At 38.2% G+C, this 18,873-nt stretch overlaps 1 protein-coding gene across 18 annotated transcripts in view; it reads left to right on the plus strand.

Annotated features, from left to right (window-relative positions):
- DLG2 (discs large MAGUK scaffold protein 2) overlaps positions 1-18,873 on the plus strand; it is a 1,902,684-nt gene that overhangs the window by 1,468,537 nt on the left and 415,274 nt on the right. For 13 of the 18 annotated variants that reach the window (XM_074335659.1, XM_074335660.1, XM_074335661.1 and 10 more), the window contains one exon: positions 408-563. The exons of the other annotated variants lie outside the window; for them this stretch is intronic. In XM_074335659.1, coding sequence (XP_074191760.1) covers positions 408-563 — 156 coding nt within the window. The remainder of the gene's footprint in view (positions 1-407; positions 564-18,873) is intronic. 18 annotated transcript variants of the gene reach the window in all.

Raw genomic sequence — 18,873 nt, forward strand, 5'->3', positions numbered from 1 at the left:
GAGGGGTAGTAGGTTGGGGGAAGGGGGCTATCACTTTGTGAGCGGTATAAATGTCTATTACATTGTTTGGTATACCTGAAACTAATAAAATAAAAAGAAACCATGTCAGAGGATCCCAAAGTTTGGCATTTCAGATTGGATATCCAAAAAGGCATGGCATTTATAGGTTGATGATGACTCTGTTGAGGTATTTGGCATATGAATCTCAGTCATGCCAAATGTGCGCTTAAGTTCTAATTTCTGACCCGACATCCTGTTTCCTAAAAAGACCCTTAACGCAGGCCTAATGAAGCCCATAACACTGTTTTGGGTTTTTACTTGTGCATATGGTGAAATACTACTATTTGCACCGTGGTCCAGTGTGTGTGCTAACCATGCATCTCTTTCTCTTCCTCTTATATCACCAGGCCTCCGGAACCTGTTTACAGCACTGTGAACAAACTGTGTGATAAGCCTCCTTCTCCCAGGCACTATTCCCCTGTTGAGTGTGACAAAAGCTTCCTTCTCTCAGCTCCCTACCCCCACTACCACCTAGGCCTGCTCCCTGACTCTGAGATGACCAGGTACTGCATGCGCTTCCTCACTTCATCTTCTCGAAATGCATGTGCTTCCACAATGATGAATGGGTAGAATCCTCCTCTGCTCACTGCTCTTGCACGCGACATCTTCCTCAAGTTGGAGAGATGTCCTGCTGCCTTGGTGCAATGGGAGACATTAAGAACATTGCCCCCTTTGTTTTCCCTGGTGTTTTCATAGCGCACTCAGACATGACCACATGAGGCTCCACATGTTCTTGGTCCCCTGCATTTTTAATGAGCTGTTAATTATATTTTTCCAAAAGAATTAATTTTGGAATTTAATTAGTGCTATTTCCCTTAGAAGAATGAATGACATTTATTGAATACATGTTTGGATAATATTTAATAAGCACTTACCATGCTGCAGGCATAACATAGCCTAAGAAATAGGTGCTATTATCACCATTTAATGTTTTAACTAAAGTATTAAATTAATGCCATAATTTAACTGACTCTTTGAGGTATTAAACAACTTGTCCAAAAACTACATAAGTAGATGGTTCTATCTAAACACAAAGAATATAATCTTTACAGTATGCTATCAAGCTAAATGATTACATATGTTCTCTTATTTAGTTATTCCCATATTATATATATATATATATATATATATATATATATATATATATGAGTATATATGAAGGTCAAGGAAATTAAAGTATTGTCCTTAGTACTATATTGCCAAAAAATGTAGATTCCAGATTTGACCTTAGAATGCTGAGTCTTTCTACAACTTTATAAACAAATTATTCTAAATCTAAAAGTTGGACTTAGTTTTGCATTCATATTCTAAAGCATATGTATGGTAATAATAAAACCCCATCTTCACTTAGTAAACGAAATCAGAGAGAGAGGGGAGTAAGGAAAAGAGAATCTAGTGTTCCATAAGGTAGTTCCAATTCAGTTTAAATTGAGAGCTCGCAATTGTAATGTTCCTAGATATAATGGGATGCTTAATATAGTTATATTTTCAGATGGAATATCTTCATATGTCTTCATAATATTGATAGAGCTGAGAAAATATAGATTTTAGAATGATTCAAAGGGAAAATGACTATATCAAGAGAGTCCCCTTAGAACATTATCTCTACTTTTTGATATTTCCCAATAATAAGTTTTGAAGTCAATTACTGACTTCTCTAGGGAGTTAAATAACACATTTTAAATTATATCTAACATTTCTAGAAATAAATGAGAAGACATATTTTTGGCTATTAATCAGCTGGGGCACTTTCATTAATTTGCAATAATTAAACCCTCATAACATTTGAGAATGCCTTGTAAATATTAATTAAATCCTCCTATATTTTTAACAAATCATAAAAACTATCTTTTTATACAGTGAACTCTATGATTTTGAAGAGAGCAAACTCACCATAGCCATAGGGAACTGAGAAGGTGCACACACCTGCAGGAACCACTTTCTAGTACTTTCCGCATCTGTGGGCAGCTACGTAAAGGCAGCTCACCATTACTGAGCTCTTTCTCTGTGCCAGGGATTTTGTTAAGCACTTCTTATGAATTATTTATTTTAACCTTGACAGTCACCTTGTGCGGTAGATGGTGTCACTGTCTTCAATTTACAAATAAAATCGAGGCTTGAGAAGTTACCTGATGTGCCCGTGATCATCCACTGATAAGTGGCAGGGCTGGGATTCACACCCAGGGGACCATTAGCACCCACATCAGCACAGCCATGATGGCAGAGATGTCTTTGCTTGCTTGAAAAATTCCCCACCCATGTCTCTTTTTCTTTACTTTCTCTAGTTTTATCCTGCCTTCTCATCTCCCTTCTCTGGCTCAGTGTCAATGATTTTTGTTTTGTTTTGTTTTGTTTTGTTTTTGTTAACCTGTGCTCTTTTATGATAAACATAAAAGTTACATTTCTTGCATTCCACTAGGGATTTTGATGCATCCCTCCTTAAAACTCACCAAAAACAATAAGCAGATGATAGAATCTACATTTTGGGTGAGCCCACCAGATATGATTCCTTTTAGTCCACTTTCTGTAATCTGTAATATGAAAACCACCGGGTTTACTTTTAAATTTTATTTTTCCAAAATTAAAAATTATAGTATAATGTTGAATATGTCTTTTTTTAAATTAAACACCCTCAGCAATCCAGAATACATCAGTTCCTAACCCCCACCCTCCATCTCCCCTTTGGGAATTTTATTTTCTACTCTAATTCTGTTCCCTTCTTTTTCCCTTTGTTCTTTCCTTTTTTCATATTTTATCCTTCATTGCTAGAAAAAGAAATCATACAGGAACACGCACACACACACACACACACACACACACACACACACATTTTAGTGGTATTTTTACCAATACACTGATACTGTAATTCTTGATTTCACCCCACTTTGTTCCCCTTTCACACTTTCTCAATTCAGTAAATGGCATATACCTTTAGCCCATTATCCAAGCCAAGAACTTGAGAATTATATTGTTCTCCTTCACACCCATCATCCAATTATCTTCAACTCTTTTAATTCTACCACCAAATGTACTTCAAATCTATTTATGCTCCTCTACTTCTATTTCCACCACTGTAAGCCAAGCCTCCATCATCTCCCATCTACAATAGCCTCCTAATTGGTCTCGCCACTTCCCCTGTTGTCCTCCTGGTTTATACTCAGTGCAGCCAAAGTGGTCTGTAAAAGTACAGATCAGATCCTTTCTCTCCTTTTGCATTGGTATAAAATGCAAAATCATTAACATAGCATCCAAGCTATGCATGATCTCACCCCTGCCTGCCTCTTAAACATCTTCCCTCTGCTGACCACACTATTTATATTCACAAAATGCGCTAAATGTCTTCCTGTCTCAAGCGCTTCACACATGCTCCTTCCTCAAATGGAAAAGCTCTTACACTTCACCTGGTTAACTTCTGGTCATCTTAGGTCTAAGCTTAAATTGCACTTCCTCAGAGAACCTCCCTGAAAGAGAAAATTTGGTCCCCTATTGTATGACCTCATTTTTCGTAAGATGCAAGCAATTTATTATTGTACATTTATTTATGTGATTTTTAAACTAAATGTCTCACTCTGTGCTGTAAGCTCAGTGAATGGAATTGTGTCTATTTTGCACACTGCGATACCTTTAACACTTAGCATAGTGCCTGGCACAGCACGAGCTCAGAATTATTGAGTAACTAAATAAACACAGAAATAAAATCATCGGCAGACAAGCAGACAGATAGCTGTTCCAGGAACAGGTCATGGTTCAAGCTGTGCTTTACTCAGTTCTTAGTAGGTACATAAAACAACTCCAGAAATTGATGAATCCATGTGTGAAAACAAAAACGATGGACTAGAACTCACTTTGTGTATTGCACTTTCACCTTACTTGTTCGTCAGTGTCCACGTTATAGATTCACTAGGGAACAGTTCTTCACAAAGACTGAGCCATTCCTTTCAGAGGTTATTTATTTCCTCTCCAATGGGAAATAACTCGCTGAGCAGATGTTTCTTGAAATTTGGCCAATAATTTAAGAAATAAGTTCAAGGAGTCTAGTTCCATTGATGACACCATCACTTGCTTTTTCCACTGTGACCTTAAATAACTTAGAGAATCTCAGAGATAGGTGAGAACTTAGATAGACAAACCCTTATTCAACTCTAGTAATGATAAGGAACCCAATCCACTGTCTTCATGGGTCCACGTCTTACTTCTACTCTTGGTGAAACAAAAGTATTTTGGAAGATATTCTGCCCTGAAAAGGATATTATAAGAACATAGTATCAATTCATTCAACCAAGATTTATCAAGCACTGACAAAGTGCAAGATACTATATTAGTACAACTTTTTACAAAGGTATAAACTGAAAAAGCCAACCAAAAAATATAAGAAAGGTTAAAGAAATGCCTAACCTTTACATTGCAATATGTGGTAGAATGTATTTTTCAGAGCATTTGGAATATCCCAGTCTATTTCAGAAGCACGCACATACCGTGTTTCCCCCAAAATAAACCCCAGTTAAGATCATCAGCCAGACGGACGCATTTAGTACGTTATGATGATGTTCCAGAAGATGACATGACTGTGTTTGAATAAATGTAGGTTGTTGTACATGAAAAAAATAAGACATCCCCTGAAAATATACCCTAATGCATCTTTTGAAGTAAAAATTAATATAAGACCTGGTCTTATTTTCGGGGAAATATGGTATGAGACCCGGTCTTATTTTGGGGGAAACATGGTACTGCTACAGCAATTACTATCTCAGATTAGGATATGAGCTACCTCTGTGCAAATTACATGTGAAACCACTTATGCACCAGCTTAATCCCAAATCAGCATTCAGGAGAATGGAGGCCAGTCAACAGAAGCTAGGAGAGTCAGTCATCTGTATTCTCTGCATTTCAGTGGGAATATCCAAATTCTCAACTCTTTGAATCAATAGCAAACATCCCAGGATGAATTAGTTGTATACACAATTTACTTCTGTCACATAATCTAAAAGAACACAGAGAAATTGCAAATTTTTCTTAAGAAAACGCTTGGAATTACTTGGCGAAGTGCCAGCTCTTGAGGCGACAGATTATATTTTTAGTAATTGACTTTTCAGACCTTGCAAAAGCAAGAAATGGGCAGAGCTTGATTTCAAACTAACATTTGGAGCTCCATGAAAAACAATTGGGATTACTGTGGGGCTCCTGTTTCTTTTTGTTTTTGTTTTGTTTTGTTTTGTTTTGTTTTGTTTTGTTTTGTTTTGTTTTGTTTAAGGTAGTTTTTGATGTTCTAATTGGCTTTCTACTTTGGGAGAATGGTAAATTATTCACCTTGTGATATCCCTAGGGCAAGGGGAACACTGGGCTGGTTTGTTTTCCCAACATGTATGGCATATTGTCATTCATCCTTTTACATAGCTGGTCCTAATTATTGTTACTTTGAGATAAAGCCAATGAAGGCTAATTAAAAGATGTCGGCAGATTTGGGATAGGAAATGGATTCTGAAGTATTATGGGATCATGGAACATCTTCACTTGTTGAAGAGTATAGATTCATGAGACTTCAACTAGGTACGAGGCATGATCCTGGATGCCAGGGATTCAAAGGTGAATACGGTGTGGTTCTTCCCCTTACACACTTCAAAGACATGTGAATGAAGTATTCATGCCTGTGGGTTGTGATATGTATCTGCCAAAGGCTCTCCATTTCTCCAGTGCACCTCATCTCTGGGTAGTAAAGTCAGACTAGTGTAAGACGTAGTGATGGAAGCAGGCATGATCTTAGGCTGTCCCTTCTGCAGAGGTTTGAACGTACATTCAATAATGTCCCCACACCTTGTTTCATCAATTCTTAATCATTTATAAGAAGCCTTGTTTATGGGATTTACCCTTACCTTCTCATAGGTCCATCTGCTAGGATACCTACAGAACTCAGCATCCAGGTATAATTCACTCCATTGGTAGAAATCATAAAGTTGGTAACCTCAAGCCATTCCCAGTTTTGGGACAGAGAGAGATCTTTATCTCACAAGACCTCAGCCATTTGGTCTGGTGGCCTGTCTTTGGCAAGTGTTCTCTCCTTGCAAGATAATAGAAAAGTTATCTGCGCCTTTAATGTTTTAACTGTCTTGAAGTCTGTAAATCCAAAATCAAATATAAGATCTAGACATAATAATGCTGTAATAGAAGTACATGTGAGTCTCTAAAGATAAACAGAAGAGGAATCAGATAACTCTGCCTGTTTTTCTGAAAGTTTTCAGAAAGACACTGAGCTCATCAGTTGGATGAGGGAAGAAATGTGTTCCCCGTAAAAGGAATAGCACAGTTAAGCCTCCTGGTGTATAAAGCACATGCAAGCTGGAGCTCCCAGGAGTTCTGTGTGGCTCAAGGTTATTGAGTGGATGATAAAGTTGGAGACACAGCCAGCTGCAGATCACAAAGGGCCTTACTTGCTAAGCTGAGGGTTTGGGACTTTATGCTGTAAGCAGTGAAGAGCTGTTGAAGAGTTTTAAAGCTGAGCAAAGACATAATTCAATTTGTGTTTTTAGAAAGATCACTGTCAGCTCTGTAGAAAGAGTCTGAAGACTAGTTAGCATGTTCATTACAGTGGAAATCCTGAAGACCTAAACTGAAGCTGTGGAGCTAGAGAGATGAATGGATCCAGAATTATTTATCAAGTGGAACGGTGGTACCTAGTGATTGATTCAAAGGGAAAAATTTTCTGGCTTGGGGTATTCACTACGTAATGATGCTCTCAGAGACAGTGAGCTTTCTTATCCACAATAAATGTATTTAAACATAGAACTCCGTGAAAGGAAACTCAATAGAAGGAAATAGAGGCAAAGTATATTAGAAGGTCTCTTGTTTGAGATGATGGCAATCTGATATCATAGAGGAGAAAGGGATTGTGTCCAGACTCTCTAGGTGTGAGGCCATCCTTTGGCCCCACGAATCACGCACATTTACCTAAGCACTTCATCTCCCTCCGAGCTTCAACTCATTCGTCAGGAAAGGGGGGGAAAGAATCCTATCTGTACTATTTTCTTCATAGGATTGCTGTGAGGATCAAAGGAAACGGAGCAAATGAGCTTTCCTCTATTCACTGTCCACATTAGTTATTATTGTTTCCATGTGCTTATTGTATTTTAAAGCCTTGAGTTTGTGTATATTTATTTTTAGTGCTATCACAAATCAGGTGAAAAATTTTTATCAGCCCAGGTAAATCCCCTCAGAGCATAAGAAAGCTACTGATGCAAATTTCTTCTATCATTTTTAGCAGCAATCCTTCTTGTCACGATAGGCAAAGTCATATATTTTCCATTGTATTAATACCTTTATAAGCTCCCTGTAAAAAGTAACATGTTTCTAAAGCCATATGTGAGACTTCATACTTCTAGAGGTAATTTTCTTTCTTATCTACTTATGTAGCAGTATTTCCATCCTACATGTAACTTTGTAGGAATGTAGACAAAATAAGTTACTCTGTGCAGCACTGATAAGTAGCTAGCATTTTGCATACCTACCTTATTGTTTCTAATAATCCCAACAACTCTACAAAGTGTGGGTTTTAAGCTAGCAAGAGGAGGGTCCAGGACTCTAACCAGGACTCCCACACCCAGCTACTGCTCTGATGGAACCGAATCCCTCTCTGGCCCGCACACCACAAGGCAGTTCCTGGCTCAGTTTTCCAAGTCTCAAAGCCACAGTGCTGGGACTCTCTGGACCTGAAAGAGAAATTGAGCCCTGTTCACACAATTTCATCTGAGAAATAGCACCATTACGAAGAGAAAGAAGGTGCTTAACAAATCATTGACCTTCTTATGCCTGTAAAAAGCTGACATACTCTTAAAGAATCCTTAATTCCATTGTTAATTAAAACTGGGAGAGGAAACCCCCGGGACCTGGCTCACAAGGCACAGCCTCTTCCCAAGTGTATGCAGCAGTTTCTTCTTCAAAGGCCTTCACTGCCTGTTTGAAGTAGGTGAGCCCTAAACCCAACTTGAATTAAGGAAAATGAGGAGAGATTAATTGACTCCCACAGAGTCACAGAGGCCGCTCTAGCCATATTCCCTTTTATAGCCTTTTTTCTGTGCAGTTGATATATGCAAGGGTAAACACTGAAGGAAACATCTCCTGCTTTGAAATTAATGCATCCTCTATGCAGATACTTTTTATCAACATATGCTATTTACTGTTGCCCTTGCCCTTCAAATATATATATATATTAGGGTGATGTTTTTTCATTAACAATTCAAGATTTTTTTAAAAGCACATTTAAAATTGCATTGTATAGTTAAAGAAACAAGGAAGACAGGGAACTCAACCCCCCTCAAAAGCTCTCATTTACTCTTCACAACAACCCTGGGAGGTAGGTTGAGTGTAGGAGGCTCAGAAGAGCTGTAAAATGAACTCAGATTGGTCTTATTCCAAAATTCCTGTTCTGTGATATTCAAATAACTGTCCGTGATGAAACATTCTAAATTTAATTGATTTGTTTATAAAAAAGAGCCAGAGTACTTAATCTACCTGAGATATTATGAATATTTTCCCTTAATTTTAACATATTTTTTTTGTGTTTTGAGAGCAATTTTCATATTTACTTTAGTAACCATTATATTATTAGGTAGCAATAAAAAAAACTGAAGAATAAGCATAATTTCTAAAGCAATCCTCTATGGAGACAAAGTAGCTGTGAGAAAATGCTATGCAAAGTCACTATAGCAACAAATATAGGAACTCAGAATCAAGACAGTACGTTAGACCATAACACCCACCACGTAGATATTAATTAAAACCACTAACATGGATTGAGTGCTTTTATGTGCGAGGGGCTGTTCCAAACTTTTATATGTATTAACTTATTTTATCCTCACATTGTTGGCTCTGATCATTCCAATTTTATGGAAAACATTCAGTACATACTTTAACGAACAAATAGAAACAATGGGATGAGATAGTTGAAATTGAGTACATCAGGACTTAGACTGCTGATTTCATGAGAGCAAGATCTTTGTTTGTTTTACTTACTGTTGTGTTCCCTGTTCCCAAAATGGTTCCTGGCATGTGGTATTAATAGTAATAGTGACAATCATGATGGTGATCATGATGATAAAGGAGGAGTAGAAGAAGAAAACAATCACTATAATTTATATAATCTTACTACCTGCCAGGCTGTACACCAACTAGCTCATTACACCAACTAGCTCATGACTTTACACCAACTAGCTCATTAATCCCAACAGTGATCCAGAAAGGTGTTTGTTGTTATTATTATCCCCATTTTGCAAGTGAAGATATTGAGGTCTGAAGAGGTTAAGTGGTCACACTGATAGGATTCGAATCTAAGCAGGCTGGTCCCAGAATCTGTGTTTTTTAATGTGCTGAATGAAAATTTATTGAATGTTATTCTTGTCACACATAGCACTCCTCAAGTATTACATTGTGCTTGATAAGAAAGTACCTCATTTAACTATAGTCAAATTTAGATAGATAGATAGATAGATAGATAGATAGATAGATAGATAGATAGATAGATAGATAGATAGATAGACAGTGAATATATGGTTACAATTCTTGACTCTAGAATCAGAGTGTTAGGGTTAGAATCCTGACTCCACAACCTCCTAGTCTGTAAACTTCAGCAGAAACTAACTGCTCTGAGCTTCTGTATCTTCACCTATATAATACCAATAATTGTAGTATCCATCTCATGGGGTTGCTATAAGGATTTAATGAGGTTATATATAAAGTGTTAACAGCAATGCCTAATAAATATGAAGTGCCCTGCTAACATTAGCTAGTGTGTGTGTGTGTGTGTGTGTGTGTGTGTGTGTGTGTGTAGTAAATGATATATTGTGACTCCCTAAATAGAGACTTCAGGCTGAGGTGGGAATGAATTTTTATTGAAAGACTATTATGACAGGCTGTTTTCATTCATGGCCTGATGTGTGAATCCAATGAATTGTAAAGGGAGACGAACGTTAGGGTTGGCAGTGTGGGAGGAAGGGCTGTCTGTGCAAGACTGCATACATTTATATAGAGATCCAAGTATTTAAAAACAGATTGTTTTGACTAAAGGATCAAAATTTACCTCTCAGAGCAGAGAAAGTAAATCTTCAATTTCAGCTCTGTTAATTCAGTTCTGTAGACTTTAAGCTCACAGAAAGTTGAAAGGATCCCTAAAACAGGGCTTTTAAAGTCAGCAGGATGTGTGCTAAATTAAATACTAAAATCCAAGATCACCCTATTCCGGAGAACATAAATACATTAGAGGATAAAGAGGAATTTTATGGTTTACTTTAAAAGAGGAGAGGGTATACTGGACCTAGCTAACCCAGGCAGAGCCTGTGTCTGAACAAAACAAAACAAAACAAAAAAATCTTCCTTTCTTCTGGATGAAGGACAAAATGTGACAGGACCCAAATGTGACATGGTAAAGAGTCCAGGCTGGATTTCAGCCCTAGCTCATTCCTTTGGCCAACTGTTCTTGTGAACAACTTGCCTAAAAGAATGGATTAGCCCAGACTGAGAATGGGGATAGAGGTAAGAAATGAGAATCTTATTTCTCTTTGTCATTATCATCTCTCGCAAATTCATTCTAATGTTCTGCTTACTTTTTTATTTCTCTGGCATAATTATGAGGATATCATTCTGTCAACCTTATAGGCTTAGAGATGAATGACAGAGATGAATGACATCCTAGAAATAATTTAATCCAACATTTATGGGTTCCAGATGAGAAACCTGTCACTCAAACCAAATATATATTAAATTCCTATCGTGTGGTTGATACTTCTGGGAGTACACAACCCAAGCATAATTGAACTCTATTTTCAGGAAGTTTAGGGATCGTTGGCCCCAGAGGGTTTGTGTTTGCTTGTTTGGTTGTTTGTTTGTTTGTTTCATGGATATAAGTGGCAGTTATCGGTAATGTAAAAAAAAAAGTCTAGAAATTTATTATGGGTAGTATTTTTCAAATACATGTGAATTTTACTCATCTTGCAGACTTATTTACTTTGGATCTATCCTGATTTTTCCTAGATATTACAGCTATAGATTTGTATTCATTGTTCTCTAGGCATTCAGACCTTTTTCTTTTTTTTCTAAAGATTTCTATTAAAATACAGCTAACATACAATATTATATTAGTTTCAGGTGTACATCATAGTTGTTCAACAGTACTCACCTCGCACTATGCAGAGTTATTACCATATTATTGGTTATATTCCCTACGCTAAAGGAGTGATCACAATGATAAGTCCGACAATCACCTGACACTGCACCACACTATCACAATATCATTGACTATATTTCCTATGGTATCTATGCATATTACATCCCCAAGACTTACTTGTTTTATACCTGGAACTTTGAACCTCTTATTCTTCTTTATCTTTCCCTTTTTTAAAATTTTTCAATTAGAGTTGACATTCAATATTATTTTATATTAGTTTTAGGTGTAGAGCATAGTGGTTAGACAGTTACATAATTTAGGAAGTGATCCCCCTGACTAGTATAGTATAAACCTGGCGCTATACATAGTTATTGCCATATTATTGACTATATTCCCTATACTGTAGTTTACATCCCCATGACTATTTTGTAACTACCAATTTGTACTTCTTAATCCCTTCACCTTTTTCACATTGTCCCCAACCCCCTCCCATGCATCACCCCAATAAATCTAGTACCCATCTGGCACCATACATAGTTATTACAATATTATTGGCTCTATTCCTTATGCTATACCCTACATCCCCATGACTATTGTGTAACAACCAATTTCTACTTCTTAACCCCTTCCACTTTTTCATCCACCTCACTAACCCTCTCCCATCTGGCTACAAAATGTTCTCTGTATCTATGAGTTTGTTTCTGTTTCATTTATTTGTTTATTTTGTTCTTTAGATTCAACTTATAAGTGAAATCATATGACATTTGCATTTTGTTGTCTGACTTCCTTCGTTCAGCCCAATACCCTCTAGGTCCATCCATGTTGTTGCAGATGACAAGATTTTTTTTTTTTTTTTTTTTGTGGCTGAGTAATAGTCCATGGTATATATGCACCACCTCTTCTTTATCCGTACATCCATGCAGGGACACACAGGTTGCCTTCATATCTTGGCTATTGTAAATAATGTTACAATGAACATATAGATGAGCATGTTACCTCAAAGTAGCATTTTGAGTTTCTTTTTATAAATACCCAGAAGTAGGATTACTAGTTCCTTCTTTGTCTCTTGTTATAGTCTTTATTTTAAAGTCTATTTTGTCTGGTATAAGTATTGCTACCCTAGTTTTCTGTTTGTTTATTTGCTTCCATTTTCATAAAATATCTTTTTCCATCCCTTTACTTTCAGTCTTCAGTGTTTCTTTCAATCTGAAGTGAGTCCCTTATAGGCAGCATATGTAAGGGTCTTGTTTTCTTATCCATTCAGTCCCCCCCCCCATCTTTTGATTGGATCATTTAATCCACTTACATTGAAAGTAATTGTTGGTAGGTATGCAGTTATTACTGTTTTATTATTCATATATTTTTTTTTTTTTCATTTTAAAGGAGCCCCTCTAATATTTCTTGTAGTGCTAGTTTGGTACTTATGAACGCCTTTAGCTTTTTCTTTTCCTGAAAGCTCTTTATCTGTCCTTCGATTCTAAATGATAGCTTTGATGGATAGAGTAATCTTGGTTGTAGGTCCTTTCTTTTCATCACTTTGAATATTTCCTGCCAATCCATTCTGACCTGCAAAATTTCTGTTGAGAAAACAGCTGACAGTCTTATGGGAGCTCCCTTGTAGGTAATTAACTGCTTTTCTCTTGTTGCTTTTAAGATTCTTTCTTTGTCTTTAACGTGTGGCATTGTAATTGTGATGTGTCTTGGTGTGGGCCAATTTGGGTTCATTTTGTTTGGGACTCTGTGCTTTCTGGGCTTATATATCTATTTCCTTTGCTAGATTAAGAAAATTTTCCATCATTATTTCTTCAAATATGTCTTTAATTCCTTGCTCTCTCTCTTCTCCTTCTGATACCCCTATAATGTGAATGTTGGTACAATTGATGTTGTTCCAGAGGCCCCTTAAACTGGCCTCAATTTTTGGATTATTTCTTCTATTTGCTGTTCTGAATAGTTTTTTTCTGCTACATTATCTTCTAAATCACTGATTCTTTCCTCTGCTTCATCTAATCTACTGTTGAGTACTTGTAATATATCCTTCATTTTCATTATTGTATTATTTATTTCTGACTGGTTCTTTTTCATGTTTTCTATCTCCATTTTTTTGTTTCCTATCTCTTTGTTGAAGTTTTCCCTGAGACATTGAGTGTCCTTATAACCAGTGTTTGGAACTCTGCATCTGGCAGATTACTTGTCTCCATTTTTGTTTAGATCTTTTTCTGGAGCTTTGTTCTGTTTATTTGGGAAATGTTTCTTTGTCTCCCCACTTTGGCTGCCTCCTTGTGTTTGTTTCTATGTATTAGTAGGGCTGCTATGTCTCAGTCTTAGTAGAGTGGCCTTATGTAGTAGGTGTGCTGTGGGGCTCAGAGGCACAGTCTTCCTGGTCAAATGTGCCATGCACTCTAGGTGTGTCCCTTGTGTGGGTTGTGTGTGCCCTCCTCTTGTAGTTAAGCCTTGGTTTCTATTTCACTTTAATGGAAGGGATTGGCCATAGAGCTCTTTGGTGGTGAGGACTGGCTATAACTACAGTGGAGGAATTATGGTGCAGGGGCTGATCCTACAGAGCAGGATCTGCCTCAGCAGGGCTTTGTTGTCTGCCCAATATGCCCCTTGGGTGTGTTGTCCTTGGAGGTGGCTGGGTGATGCTCCAGCTCATTTTAAAGCTGACCACTGGGTGTGCCACCCCCAGCGCCATGTGGGAGGAGACTCACTGCAGGTCAAGTTCAGCCACAGTCCATGCCCCACCGGGGATCACCCACAGGAGCCACAAAGCAATCTTCAGTTGTCCCCTCCATTGTCGTGCTTGGAAGTACCTCAAGAGGCCAAGCTGCGAACCAAGGCCAGCATCTGATAGTACCAAGCTTAAGGCTGCTCAGGCAGAGGTATAGGACATGCTCAAGCCAGATGCTTCTGATCCAGGTTCTGCAAACCTTTGAGAGAACCTAGGAAAGTCTGCAACATAAGCTAAGGCAGGCAGTTTGTATGAAAAAGCCACTGGAAGTGGCTTGGGTGTACCAGAAAGTTGGGTAGGGTGGAGTCTCGAATCACCAGGCTGGGGTGAGTGAATGGCATTAGCCAGCTTGATGAAGATTCAAATATGGCGCCATCTGTGTCTTCACACTGGGAAGAGGGAAGGCTCAATAAAGAAACAATGGCAGCTGCCAGCTCCTCCATCCAGAAGAATGGTAGCCCTCCAGCCCCATCCCAGGCCAGACAACTTAGTTCCCCACCATATGTCCCCATCACCTCTCCAGATGCTGCTCCAGCACTGGAGCTCAAAGCCAGCTACTCAGTCAGTGAGTAAGTCCCTTCAAGAAGATCACCTGGGACTCCAGCTACCCTCCGTCTCACTCAGTCATAATCTCTGCTGGTTTACACAACCAGAAACTATAGGCACTTCTCTCCCCAGCACTGGAACCCTGGACTGGGGAGGGGCTGGGACCCCTTGCTCCTCTGGGGGGAACCTCTGCAGCTGAGATATTCCTCCCTTTTTAATGGTCACATGTAGTTGTGGGATCAGCTTGTTCTGTGTCTCTACCCCTCCTACCAGTCTCAAGATGGCTTCTTCTGCATGTCCTTAGTTGTAGGGCTTCAGTTCAGCAAGATTTTAGGTGATTCTCAATGATGGTTGTTTTGTAGTTTACTTGTAATTTTGATGTAATCATGAGAGAAGGTAAGCATGGCATTTACCTACTGTGCCATCTTGACAGGAACCCACCTCCTTGAGTGTATAATTCACTCTGCCTGACTCCTCCATCTCTTCCTCCCATCACTGAAGCTAGAATTAGATTAGACCTTGGATCTTTTTGTGTGAAACCTGAAGGTCAAGTGACAGCCCAGATTTCCTTCCATCTCTCCCCACTTTCACGTGGTGAGTTACTTGACTAGTTCTTACTGTTCTGCTATCATTGGGATCTGTGTTCCTTGTAGGTAGGCCTTAGGCTGCACTAGGCATGAGGAAAGAAGCTGTGAGCAACAAAACGGTCTCTGATCAGATTTCTGCAAGTTATAATTGCTGGAATTCTGAGACCCCTCCTTTGCAGGGTCCCTTGGTGACTCACATGTTGTCCTGGGCAACCATTTCCACCTCTTACAATACAACTTTTTCCTATTGTTTTCCCATAGGACTCCCCTCACTTATAACAAATTACTTAGTTTTCTCACTTTTGTCACTGTCCCAACCCCTTAAATGTTATTGCAAAGGTACATATCTTCATTTTCCCCTGTTGTCCACCTTGTCACTCCATGTCGAGACCATACTACTAGGGGCTGGGTGAATGTCTGGCAGGGGCAAGATGAGAAGGCTTTCATTTCAACACTGGACTGCTACTCCACAATCAGAAGTCTCATGTTACATCCCTGACATCTTGACTGGTACCACGTGGGATGTGTGGTCAGCTGGGGCCTTAACCCCCAGACAAGGACTGTTGTCTTCCCCATTTCTCCTTTTACCTTCCATAGCAGCTCTGTTCCTGTCCCGAACAAATTGCCTGCTTTGGTTTCCATATGGGAGCCTTTTCCTCTGGGATCCTTGGGAGCCATAAAATCAGCCTCTAATCCAGACTTTTTTCACAGAGAGAAACAAAAAGACACACAGACTTTTCTTTGTTGAACAGCATTAATATTTAGTTTCTGGAGCATCAAACCTTTCTCAGAAAATGACCTACTCTTTAAAACCCCAAAGTTAAAAAATTACAACAGGAGGGATGGGAATAGTGGCATGGGAAATCAGGATAAGCATTGGGGAATGCCTTATCCAGTGATACTTCAGGCAGTTGCTAGCATTCAATTGGTCAGAGTTCCTATAAACCTCTGGAAAAAGACATATAAATCACAGTTCTACAATCCTACTTGTATTTCCTACATCCTCATCTAACCATACAGTGCTGGTTTCTTCTCCTCTTCTTTCTAAAAGGCCTCCTGATGAATCTTATGTCCTTGCTGCACTGCTCCATGAGAACTCCCCCATGGAATGTCAATGTTAGAGAGACTCCTTCTCTCTGGGTCATCGTTCACCCTTATTCTCTTGGGAGAAGGTGATGCATAGTTTTCTCTGGAACTTCTGAGTTAGGCCACAAAAATAGATTTTCTTCATCCTTCCTAATATGCATTGTAACAGGTGATGTCTACTTTTTGTTAAAGTTTCTTTCATTTGCACTCACCATGTGCCAATGCTAGATACTCTGGAAAAGTCACATCAGATGTAGAATCCTCAAATACGTCTTAGAGGGGTTGGGTCATTGTAATGTGCCCAGCTAGACTTTCAATGGTGGGATCAAGTTCCATAGCAAGCAAACCCCTCAGCAACTCTGACTGACCCTGTGAAGGGTAATAAAATAAAAATTAATTCAACAAACAGAAGATTGAAAAGAAACAGATTAAGACATGCAAAAGGACGTTAGTTACTCTGAAAGTTTGCTTAGCCTGCTAAGTATATGTCAATGCTTGGCAAGATGAAGGTAATTATCATTCTCTTTCTCTAATGTTCCTTGTACCAACTATAAAGAAAAAGAAAGGGAAAGAAACATGTGTTACAAATAAGCCCAATGCTAATAGTATATCCTCTGGGCCGTAAGTTTCATTAAATCATTGAATGCTTGATCAGAAAGGGTTAGAGAAGATTACACACAAATACGTTTGTTTTAACTGAGAAAATAAGTCTAGCAAAGTTAAGAGACTTAAAGTCACACGAACACACAAGTAGTTTTTGGTTTGAATCAGAGATGTCAGTGCTTTTTCTTCCAGCTTGTAATTTTAATAGAATCTTCTAGAATGTTTCATGCTAAGAAGGGTTACATAACATAGACCAACCCTGGAAGGAAACAGAACTGTTACCTGAGGATAACAGTGTTTATCACAGGGGAGTATGATTGGAATGGAGAAAAAAAAATATTTTTTTACTTCATGCAGAATTCCCCATTTTGTCTCAGCAGTTTCACCCAATAAACCCAAGAAAATAAAAATGTATGTTCACACAAAGCTTGCATACAAATGTTTGTAACAGCACTTTTCATAATAGCCAAGAAGTGGAAACGATCCAAATACCCAACAACTGATGAATGGATAAATAATATGTGGTATATCCATACAATGTAATATTATTTAACCAAAAAAAAAGAATGAAGTAGTGATACATGCTACAGTTTATATGAACCTTGAAAACATGCTAAGTGGAAAAAAAATCACAAAGGGCCACATATTTCTGATTCCATATATATGACATGTCCATAACAGGCAAATCTATAGTGTCAGAAAACAGAATAGTGATTACTTAGGACTGGATAGGGAAGTGGCAGGAATTGAGAGTGACTGTTAATGGGTATGGAATTCCTTTTTGGGGTTATGAAAACGTTATAAAATTAGATTGTAATGATGGTTGCACAACTTGAATATACTAAAAGCCACTGAATGATACACTTTAAATGGGTGAATTTATGATATGTGAATTATATCTCAATAATGCTGTTAAAAATTCCCCTTTAAAAGTTAAATAATTCATGTAGCAACAATGGAACTAAAATTATGTCCTTATTGATGTTAAGTGTTCCAATAAAATGAATAGAAAAGCCATTTAAAAGTTTAGATGATTTTTCTACCCTATGACAGATTATTCAAACAGTAAATTAGTCAGAGGATTTAGCGGTCTTCAGACTTTTGGTCTTTTTTATAAGGCTCTCGCTCTCATGTACTGTGTACTAATTTTTGTTAGGTATTCTACAAACACAATCACTCTTAATAAATCTAAATGTAGGTATTTTTATTCCTACTTTACTGATAAAACTAATAACTGGCAGAGCTGAAATTTGAACCCAGTTCCATTTTCTTTTACTATATCACAACCATCATCCTATTATATAAAAATAATCTTTAAAACAAACTCTCCTTCCCAGCTAGAAGAATTGTCTACACTCTCTGAGTTTCCTTTGTCCTATTCACTCTTCAGAGCACTGCAGCCCAAGTTCTGCCCCCACCCTCCACAGAAATTGTTTTCAACCAAAGTCACCAACATGCTTTGTTTCTAAATCAGGTGGAAACCTGTTAGTCCTTATCAAATTTTATCTTTCTCTACACTTACCTCCATTGCTTGTTCCTTTCCGAATTTTTGGTGTTTTTTTTTTTTTTTGTATTATTATTACAGTCACACTTCCAGGCTCATGATTCGCTTTGCACCTCTGACTTTCTTTCCTGTCTTTTCCTCCTCATCTCTCTTTGTCCATTTTACCCAGGGATACATTCTTTCTTCTCCACACACTCTCTCTAGTACTCGTAGACTACATCCATGTCCACAGATTTGGTTCCCATCTATCTGCTTATGTCTTCCATCTCTATATCTGCAACCAGATCTTTCCTTGACTACAGACTCACATCTAGATACCTACTGAGCATCTATCCTCACATGTCCTAAGGCACATCAGAAAGCATGCTCATCATCTTTACCCCTCAGGTTGTTGTCTCCAGTTACATCCACTGTCTTTATGACCATTAAAAGTATGATGTAGTATTTAAGCGCATGTGCTTGGGTTCCAATTCAGGCTGTACTCCTCACTAACTGTGTGATCTCTCTGTGTCTTAGTTTGCTTATCCGTAACATGGGAGTAATAGAAGTATCCCTCTCACAGAGTCATTATGAGGATTAACGAGTTTACATGTGGAAAGTGCCTGCCACT

Source organism: Rhinolophus sinicus, linkage group LG06, assembly GCF_036562045.2.
Source record: "Rhinolophus sinicus isolate RSC01 linkage group LG06, ASM3656204v1, whole genome shotgun sequence".
Lineage (NCBI taxonomy): Eukaryota > Metazoa > Chordata > Mammalia > Chiroptera > Rhinolophidae > Rhinolophus > Rhinolophus sinicus.